The 9880-nt window shown below is 36.8% G+C and overlaps 1 protein-coding gene across 2 annotated transcripts; it reads right to left on the minus strand.

Annotated features, from left to right (window-relative positions):
* Positions 1-6172: 6172 nt before the first annotated feature.
* LOC111902326 (transcription factor bHLH81) lies at positions 6173-8659 on the minus strand. Of its 2 annotated transcripts, XR_002853746.3 has the most exons (6): positions 8118-8659; positions 7895-8014; positions 7734-7799; positions 7198-7266; positions 6630-6987; positions 6173-6546 (listed from the first exon to the last, which is right to left on the minus strand). XR_002853746.3 is itself a non-coding variant. In XM_023898172.3 (5 exons), exons 1-5 carry the CDS (start codon positions 8481-8483, stop codon positions 6499-6501), a joined length of 669 nt encoding a protein of 222 aa, XP_023753940.1. In that variant the 5' UTR covers positions 8484-8655; the 3' UTR covers positions 6173-6498. The 2 variants fall into 2 exon arrangements, 1 of the variants encoding a protein (XP_023753940.1); XM_023898172.3 differs by lacking the exon at positions 6630-6987 and having other exon boundaries at positions 8118-8655.
* Positions 8660-9880: the final 1221 nt, after the last annotated feature.

A 9880-nucleotide genomic window follows, 5' to 3' on the forward strand; every position in this document is an offset into this window, starting at 1 on the left:
TACCAGATTTTTGAATTAAATTTATATATAATTTATTTAATAAACTTCAAAAAATTATATCTTCTTCATACGAACTCCATTTTCGATGGTCTTTATATCCACGCGTAGGTGAGACTATGCTCAACAACTTTCGTTTAGACTCCGTTGACAAATTATGAAATTATTTTTATTATTTATTTATAAAATATCGTGATTAAGGATATTTCTTTAAAAATTCATAACTTCTTTATCTGACGTCGGTTTTTGCCAGACTTTTTACCGCTGAAATACCATTGTCGAGACCTTTGATTCTCGTTTAGGTCATTCCGGCCAAAAGTCGCTCGATCTCCGATTCGAGTTTTTAGCTGTCTGCTGCTAAGCCGAACTTGGAAAAATCTTAACTTCAATATACGAAGCCGGATTTTGGCATTCTTTTTACGTGCGATCCCGGATTAATGATATTAAACATAGTAGGAATTTAAATAGATACTTTTTGGTCATTTTATTATCAAAGTTAATGTTATTAATTCCAAGGTGGTTACAATACTTGACTTTTTAGGTCATTACAAAGAGTTGAAATATCGGGTTGTTACAGAACAAACCCGCGCTTGTTGGAATCACCTTATGGAATATGATATAAAAGGGTGATCGCAAGACGATAATATCATATAGTCTTAAAACCTAGATATATGGTTTGTTATTTGTTAATTGATTGTACATTGATAATGCGAAATCGCATCAGTAACTCGGTGTTATAAAACGCATTGTTGTGTATAGTTGGTTAATGAATAAGTAAATGCATATAAGTCGAAGTTTATCTGTAACTTTTATCTAAGAAGGTAAAAGCGATATCTCGGCCGCTTGATGATTTGATTTGGCTTATGTGCCGGGCCCGGTCAGAACTGAATTGATGTGTTCGATTAAGTTCCATGTCAAATAAATCAGAGATCGAGAAACCTAAATGCTTGACTAACCATTCCATAGGATTTTCAGCATGATATCTAACAGAGGACTGTACGATCCCTTATCTAAAGGACAAGATTGATTAGATCAGAGTTTGACAGCGTCTTTGAGAGCTACGATTGCAAACCGAATTGTACTTGTGCATATAGTTACTAGACTTATCCAAGTGGGAGACTATTGGAATAGTGTCTAAGGCTGCAACTATATTAGGCAAGTAATTGACCCGGTTGTGCATGGTCCTTTTGGGTTGCCTTCACCATAGCAACTTGATAGGATGATTTATTAAGAGAGAGTAAATATTATTAGTATATTATGAGAATAATATAAAGAATAATATATTGTTATTTGATTAATATAAGTCATAGAATTAATTGGAATTAATTTGGTGACTTAAAGAGATTAATTAAATAAGAGGGTATAAACTGTCAATTGTTTGATAGTTAAACTTTAGACTGTAAATCCATATAGATATGGATTGGACGAATTCTAGAAGCTAAAGGATAGCTTGAATCGTCCATTGCTTATCTAAGGAATGGATTTGGATAGCCTTAAGAGAAGATTATCCAATTAGGGTTTAGGTTGTAACCCTTAAGGAGTCTACAAGTATAAATAGACCCTATGGCAAAGAGAAATCGGCACTTCATCTAAAGTAAGAGAAACCTGGACGATTTCCTCCCCTCTCCTCTCTCCCAAATCATCCTCCTTGTTATTTGGTGTTTGTAAGCCATTAGAGGAGTGACAATTGTGACTCTAGAAGCTTCAAGACAACAAGATCATCAAGGAATTCAAAGGTATGATTCTAGATCTGTTTCAATATTGTTATTACACCTAAATAGTCATTAGAAGTCTTGGATTCAAAGCATGTTTAATTAGAAAGCCTAGATCCAAGCATTAGGGTTTTGCATGCGCACATAGGAAAGTTCTTATGGCTAAAACCCATCACAATCCTGTATAGATCTATACTCAAACTCACGCTCTCCCTCCAGGAGACTCTGGTTACAAAACGTGGCACAACAGTTTAATCCATGCCATGAAGTAGTATCTCACATTCTATTTATCATGTACATGTTATAGTATGCTTGTACTTTCTATTAATGTTCTTGTATATGTATATGTATATGTTCTCTCCTCTGTACTTGTATATGTATATGTATATGTTCTCTTCTCTGTACTTGTATATGTATATGTATATGTTCTCTTCTCTTTACTTGTATATGTATATGTGTATGTAAATGTATATGTTCTTTCTTTGTACTTGTATATGCATATGTATATGTTCTCTTCTCTGTACTTGTATATGTATATGTACACTAAACTATACCTATTATAGTTTACTAGTAGGTTTGTTTTGTATCCGACTTTGTAGAAACAACTCAATTGCTCAGCATATACAATTGAGTTATATGTAACTTGAAAATAAGATTTAATATTCATGCATGCATTTAGCATGTATAATCATACATTAATTGACAGTCGGACTAGTACATACTACCCTAAGCCCATAACCAAACAAGGAATAGGAGTTAAGGTTATTAACAATAGTCCTAAGTCCATTAAAGTATACTTATACACTAATATATGCATGAATATAGTTTTGAAAGTAAAGAGTTTAGAAGTGTTTAAAAGAGTTTACAAGAGTTTTGAAAAGGGTTTTAAAAGGAAGTTTAACAGTGTTGTAAAAGTAGTTAATAACGGTTTGAAACAAGATATTTAATAGTGTGTAAATGTTTATACTAACACAATTACAATTGTGTTCAACTTGTATTCCCCCTAAAAAGCATTTAAAATAGTTAAAAGGTTGATTGCAGGGGTATGAACTCACCTGATTGTGAGTGATCTGGAAAGTAAGATAGATATAGGATGCTTGAGTTCACAAATGAAGTCCCGAAGCACTGTTGGATCCTATAAGGCATGTAATCACATATATGTGTATTCAATTAGTGTTTATATATACTAACTAGTATAGGGAACTACCTAAGGTTGTAGGAAACACCCCAAATGAAGTGTTAGGCTTGCAAATGGAAGCTTGGAAGGGGTTCACGGCCACCCAAAGATGGGTTTGCGGCCTTATAGAGTTCATGGCCTCATGAGGTGTTCACGGTCCAATGAACCTATGAAGGATTCACGACCCTTATGAAGGGTTCACGAACGTGATCCCTTCAAGTTCATGAAGATGGTGATGAATCATGAAGAATCAAGGCTACGATCTAGTAATCTTTCAAGTATAGCAAGTTTTAGGATGAAACACTTACATTTTTGGAGCTTTAGAGGGTTCATGGTCGAAGTTATTTGAGAGAGAATGGGGATGTTTACGGTTGGGAGGAGGAGAAGTGAGGAGAAAAAGGGGTCACTCTTATATATATAGGAGGTGGTTAACGGCCGTGAACCTAGTTTGCGGCCGTGAACACCTTGTGAGGGGTTTTCTGTTTCAAATCAATTCCTCCGATGTCAAGCTAACACATCCTAACACCCGTTCATACATTACACTAGGCTTAAAAACTCTCAAACAGACCCCTAACAGGGCTAAAAGGTGACAAAAACATGTCTGACTTTTGATTGATTTGATTGACTTTACAAGATAGAAATTTTGGGTTGTCACAATATAGATACTTGTAGGATTTATGTAATGTTTTGTTAAATGTAACATCCATAAAATTCTAAAAAAATTTAAACTTTTCAAAACCAACCCAAGTATAAAAATTGTTTACAAAATCATTAATTATTACAAAGTGTTTTCAAAATAGTTCATATCAGAGTATCCTAGAAAACAAGTCGTAACATGTGAGGAAGTGTACGGTCACGCATCTGCCTTCCCGCAGTGATTCACTGTACCTGAAACAATAATCGATAAATGTAAGCTCGAAGACTTAGTGAGTTACCCCCCAAAATACACATACACACAAACATACACATATAATAGCAAACAACATACTATGGGTCCAGTCAACCATCAGGTTGGAATAACCTAGGCCCTCAACCATCGGGTTGTAATGCCAACATACTATGGGTCCAGTCAACCATCAGGTTGGAATACCCTAGGCCCTCAACCATCGGGTTGGAATGCCAACATACTATGAGTCCAATCATCCTCGGGATGGAATACTCTCGGCCCACAACCATCGGGTTGGAATGCCCACATACTATGAGTCCAATCATCCTCGGGATGGAATACTCTCGGCGCACCACCATCGGGTTGGAATGCCCAATATGAGTCCAATCATCCTCGGGATGGAATACTCTCGTCCCACAAGCATCAGATTGGAATCCCAACATACTATGAGTCAAATCACCCTCAGGATGGAATACTCTCGGCCCACAACCATCGGGTTGGAATGCCCACATACTATGAGTCCAATCATCCTCGGGATGGAATACTCTCAGCCTAGAACCATCGGATTGGAATGCCCACAACCAATTAAACACGTGCACCTATATCAGATAATCATATAACAGTCTATAGAGACAACATACTAGGGTGCACTCATCCTCGAGATGGAATAACCTCAACTACCAATCAAGCATGTGCACATATAACATGTAATCTCCTACCAGTATACAGACAGTCAGAGCAAACTACAGGTCACTAAGCATAACCATCCTATCTACCAAGATATCGATCTAACATATCAACAACAACAAATCCGAATAATAATTCAAAGGGTCGGCCTTGGTGCCTTAGACCCTTGGGTATAGTGAGGATAACTCACCTCACAATATCGATCTGAACTAAATAATTAACTCCCGAATTGTTGTCTCGCCAAAAATCCCGAACTATCCAAAATAATGAATACTAAATCAACACTTGGGATATCAATCTTGACCAAGGGTCTATATAGTCCATTTTGCCTTTTCTCTAATTTGGGCCAAGTCCCAATACCAAATCCATGATCTAAAGGTCCACATACATAAGACCCATTATTGGCCTAATTCCCAAATTAGGCCCAAATCCCTATAATTGGGCCTCACCCTAGGGTCTATTTCCATGTTGGCCCAAAACACTATTATTCAGAAGTCCAATCAAGGCCCAAGTCAAACCGGCCAAAGGTGGCCCAATCCTGAAGCCCAAATCGCAAAAGCCCAACAGAGGGCGTACGTAGGGCATACTCCTCTGGTACGTGGGGTGTACTCCGTCTAACGTTGACTAGAAAAGGGGACCATTGAATTGGTATGGGGCGTACTGCTCTCTACGCGGGGCGTACGCGAGTCTATACCAAAACTCTCATAAGTGCTTAATGGCTTAAGCACTTAAGCCCAAACTTCAGATCCATCGACCAAATGTACCCTAGAACTATAAAGTCTTGAACTTTAAGACTTTGGACGTCTAGAAAGTTCTTAATACATGGTCTTAATCCATTAAGACCCTTCTACTACATGCATGGGACACACTCAGCCATTGGGACATCATTTTTATCACTTAGGACTCTTTCTAGGGTCTGAAAGGACAACTTATGTCGTTCACCACATAGCATTCACCAATTTGGGACTTTTGGGGATAAGAAATGGTTCCATAAAGCTAGTATGCCAAGATCTACATCATACAAGGACTACAAATGACAAAATAATAATAAAATAGAGGATTCGGAAATATTAGCAAATTTCGGGATGTTACATTAAAATTAAAACATAACTTGCACTTAGTGTTTTTGTTAATACTTTGGACGTTGTATTATTAACTTTTAAGGTTTTGACTTATTTTTCTACAATTAATATTTCGTAGAATTTTTTATATTTATATCGTTTTGCTGTATTTTTAATGTTCAATAATAATAATAATGCTAAAAAGAGAAAACTATAATTAATGGCCACAACTTTAGGGACTACCGAGAGCGATAGTGGCAAGAAGAGCATTAATTGCGGCATAGAGCATTAGGGGTTAATACTTTTAGCAGCGACATTTTTGACCTTTGGCGGCCATGTTTGGCATCACTAAAGATTGATATTTTTTGAATAGCATTCAACCCCTTTCCATTGTCGGAATCTCCCACAGCCGATCTACACGTGCAATGGTCGGTATTTTCTTCTCGTTGGCTTTTGTTGTTTAGTGTTTGGTTTTGTTTCCACAGTCTTCTTTCTTTCAAGTTCAATATTTTTCTTTTACTCCACATTTGTTTTATATATACGTCCTGCTTTGGTTGGTGTATGTATGTGCTACTTTTTTGTATCTATTTGGTTATATATCAAACACAACATTGTTATTTTAAGACAAAATGGTGTTCATTTTGGCATAGCATTTTAAAAGATAACATAGTTCCCAAGAAAACACGAAGAGTAAGCAACTAGGAGGAGCAAGTATACAAGTGAGAGTATTAGCCATTGATAAGTTTACTATTTAGCAAGGAAATCCTAGAGGTGTAATGGAGAACAGATGGTACTAATGACACAAGTGAGAGTGGCCAACAACACATACCCCCTGACTAGTTTACTCACTTCTCATGGTATTTCCTTGGTTCAGAAAGGAAAAATATAATTTGATCTGAGATTTTGGAATAAGCACCATAGTCCTCCATTATGATCCCTTGAACCACGATCAAAAAAAGGTTAGCTTCTTTTCTGTTATCAATCGTCAACCACACATGTGCATTTGTCTCGGTGCTCCTTTAGTTCCTGCATTTAAGGGGTGGGGGATTGAAGTTTATATATTAAACTGGTTCCATTAATTTGTTATGAACATTATGACAGAGAGTTACTATGCTTGACATGCCCTGATTGTTACAGCCTCCGATGGATGTCAATGGGAAAATAATTGCAATTTTTCTGTATCTCCCAAAAAGGTAGAACAAGGTGGGATGGGGACTCGTCCTTGATCTCATGTCTGTTCAAAGATGTGAATGCTTACCTCATCCGAAATAGCCCTAAAAACCTCGTCTAGTCCTGTCCAATGCAACATGTGCACGACTTGTTTGCGTTTGTTAGAAGAGATATGACAAGACGGGACTAGATAAGTTTTTTAGGTTTATTTCCAATAATAAGCTAAGTATGAAGATGGCATTCACGTCTTTTTGCCTAGAAGAGAGATCATGAACAACTCTTTATCCAACCTTGTTCCTGAACAAAAAATTAAAATTTTTATTAGTCTGGTCCAAACAAGCACAATATACAAACCATGTTACTCTGTACGTATCCTGTGTTGGGTAAAAAAAAATCAGAGACTAGGATTAATTCTCCCAAATAAGAGCACGACAATGCATAATACCTGTATAATAGTTGTAAACAAGGCAACATAATAAGACTGCTAGAGGCGTCAATGTATAATACCTGAATCTGTCTTTGCAGAAACTTGACATATTCAACCGCCTCTTCTAGCATGTCTGCCGTATTGGTTTGCTGCATCATAAACCCATCTCACATTAGACCTTGTGAGTTTTATATTCCTCTTAATTAAAGGAGAGGCTTCAAAGTGTTTTGAGACTAGATTAATCTCATAAACAGACATCTTAAAAAAAAAACATTTAACATGAGCATAAGCAAGTCTTCCTTTGCCAAAACAAGAGACACGCCTACTATTTTGGTCAAAAGAGCCACTAATCAACTCCAAAATTGATATGGATGATATATCTATCCTTGACTAGCTATCAGTAGAATAAACTTATAGCAATTGATAAAAACAGAAAAAGTACAAGATCAAAATCTGGAGCAGAACCCAACTAAATTTTGGATTGAAAAGGAAAGGCTGCTCCACGTCTCAGGTAGGAGTCGGTACATGATATACAGGGAAAAGGCAGTACTGTGTCTCCATTGACAGATTTAAACAAGTTACCAATAAAGGAAAGTTCTGACGGAAAGAGATTTACCTTATCCATATTCGGAACCAGTTCTTGGAGCTTCCTTATTCTGTCACTAATCCGAGTCCTTCTAACCTTAAAACCCAAATTAGTTTCACCAGTTTACTCTCTAATCACCATTTACGAATTCAAACAACCTAACAACAGAACACAACAGAACAGAAGGTTACCCTCTCGGCGATACTCCGAGGATGAGTGGCACATCCGCGCTTTGCTCGTACTCGACACGGCACCGAATCCCCCAGAAGCTTATCCATCTCAACATCCAACAACGCGCTCTGATCTCCGCTCTAAATAACCAAGTTTTAAAATCAGTCTTAATTAATTTGATATTATATATATAATAAGCAAGTTGCAGTATTAAATAATGAAAAAATGTATGTATAAACTGACGAGCTGTGTGGTGAACTTGGGTTGTTGGTCGTCTACATCGACAGCCCTGGATGGTTTAACGTTGTGGTAGGACGATGAGAGGTAGTCGTCGTAATTGGAGAGATAGGCATCAGGATTGTTGATCTCAGAAAAGAATTCGGCGGGAGAGCTGTTCTGTCGGCTAGGTAAGAAGATATTGGGATCAACGTAAGTAGGTCTGGAGGGGGTGGGGGTGCCTGCAATGGAAGCTTGCTGATGTGGAGGTGGTTTTGGTGGGTCAATGATTACATCTTCTTCTTCTGATTCTAGCAGTGCTTCCAGCCATGTCGCCGGAGCTGACCGGAATCTGGATAGTCCTCCACCACCGCCACTGCCTGTCGGTTGCATCTTTACTCCTCTGTTGGATTACCTTTTGGTTAAGCAACTCGTGTTTATCTTGCTACTACAGATTTTTAATTTATTTACGATAAAAAAGATGAGTGAAAAGAGGTGGATTGGAGGAAACAACTGCTACGTCACCGCTTCACAGGAGTAAATGCTCTGCAACATCTGGCAATTAAATACTCTACTTCCTATAAAACACGTATCGTTCCAGAAAATAGTTTAGTTTCGATTATAAAAAAGAACAACCTCATGTAGGGATGTAACAATATAAAATTGTCATTAATCAAACCAATATTATTATATATAAATTTTAAAAATATATTATTGGGAAAATGACTTTCGAGGGTAATTAACTTTTGCGTTTTTACTCATTTTGTCTCTTTCCTTTTTCTGTATTCAATATATTGTTGTTTGTGTTCACCATAACCCTTTTGACCGACTTTTGACCTGTGATAACCGGTCAAAGGGTTATGGTGAACACAAACAACATGTTCGATGGTATATTGAGTACAAAAAAAAGGAAAGAGACCAAAGGAGAACAAATGCAACAGTTGGTTACCCTCTTGATTCATTTTCCCTTTACTCATTTACAGCAAATCTCACATCATCTCCTACTGATATTAATGACTTTATGAGACTCATTCTTGCTTCTCTTCAAAACATAACCCACGAAAGAACATTATTCATACATGTACAACTTTGTAATGCACTTGAACATTTATTAGGGGAATCTTGACTAAGCAGACACATTTCATGACTACATTTACATTTTCAATCAAATGATTTATCGTATCATGGATTCTAGACAAGTCTACAAACGAGTGAAATCACAAGTACTATGATTTTTGAGTTTACTTAGCTTTAAGATCGAACTCATGAGATAACATACAACATCAATATGTACAATATTATGGTGATGTGTCTACAAAAGCAACATGATATTGTACATATTGATGTTGTATCTTATCCCATGAGTTCGATCTAAAAGCTAAGTAAACTCAAAAATCACAGCACTTGTGATTCCACTCGTTTGTAGACTTGTCTAGAATCCATGATACGATAAATCATTTGATTGCAAATGTAAATGCAGTCATGAAATGCGCCTGCTTAGTCAAGATTCCCTTAATAAATATTCAAGTGCATTACAAAGTTGTACATGTATGAATAATGTTCTTTTGTGGGTTATGTTTTGAAGAGAAGAAATAATGAATCTCATAAATTCATTAATATCAGTAGGAGATGACGTGGGATTTGCTGTAAATGAGTAAAGGGAAAATGAATCAGGAGGGTAACCAACTGTTGCATTTGTTCTCATTTGGTCCTTTTTCTTTTTTTTTTGTACTCAATATATCATCGAACTTGTTGTTTGTGTTCATCATAACCCTTTGACCGGCTATCAC

This window comes from Lactuca sativa, chromosome 4 (genome assembly GCF_002870075.4).
Source record: "Lactuca sativa cultivar Salinas chromosome 4, Lsat_Salinas_v11, whole genome shotgun sequence".
NCBI classification, from domain to species: Eukaryota; Viridiplantae; Streptophyta; class Magnoliopsida; order Asterales; family Asteraceae; genus Lactuca; species Lactuca sativa.

What these genes read in the sequence shown, in the direction of transcription:
- LOC111902326 (XM_023898172.3), bottom strand. Translation starts at nt 8,483, where the DNA reads ATGCAACCGACAGGCAGTGGCGGTGGTGGAGGACTATCCAGATTCCGG. An exon ending in CCAAGTTCACCACACAGCTC is followed by an intron (nt 8,015 to 8,117) that starts GTCAGTTTATAC and finishes TTGGTTATTTAG; the next exon opens with AGCGGAGATCAGAGCGCGTT. An exon ending in TTCTGCAAAGACAGATTCAG is followed by an intron (nt 6,547 to 7,197) that starts GTATTATACATT and finishes CCTTAAATGCAG; the next exon opens with GAACTAAAGGAGCACCGAGA.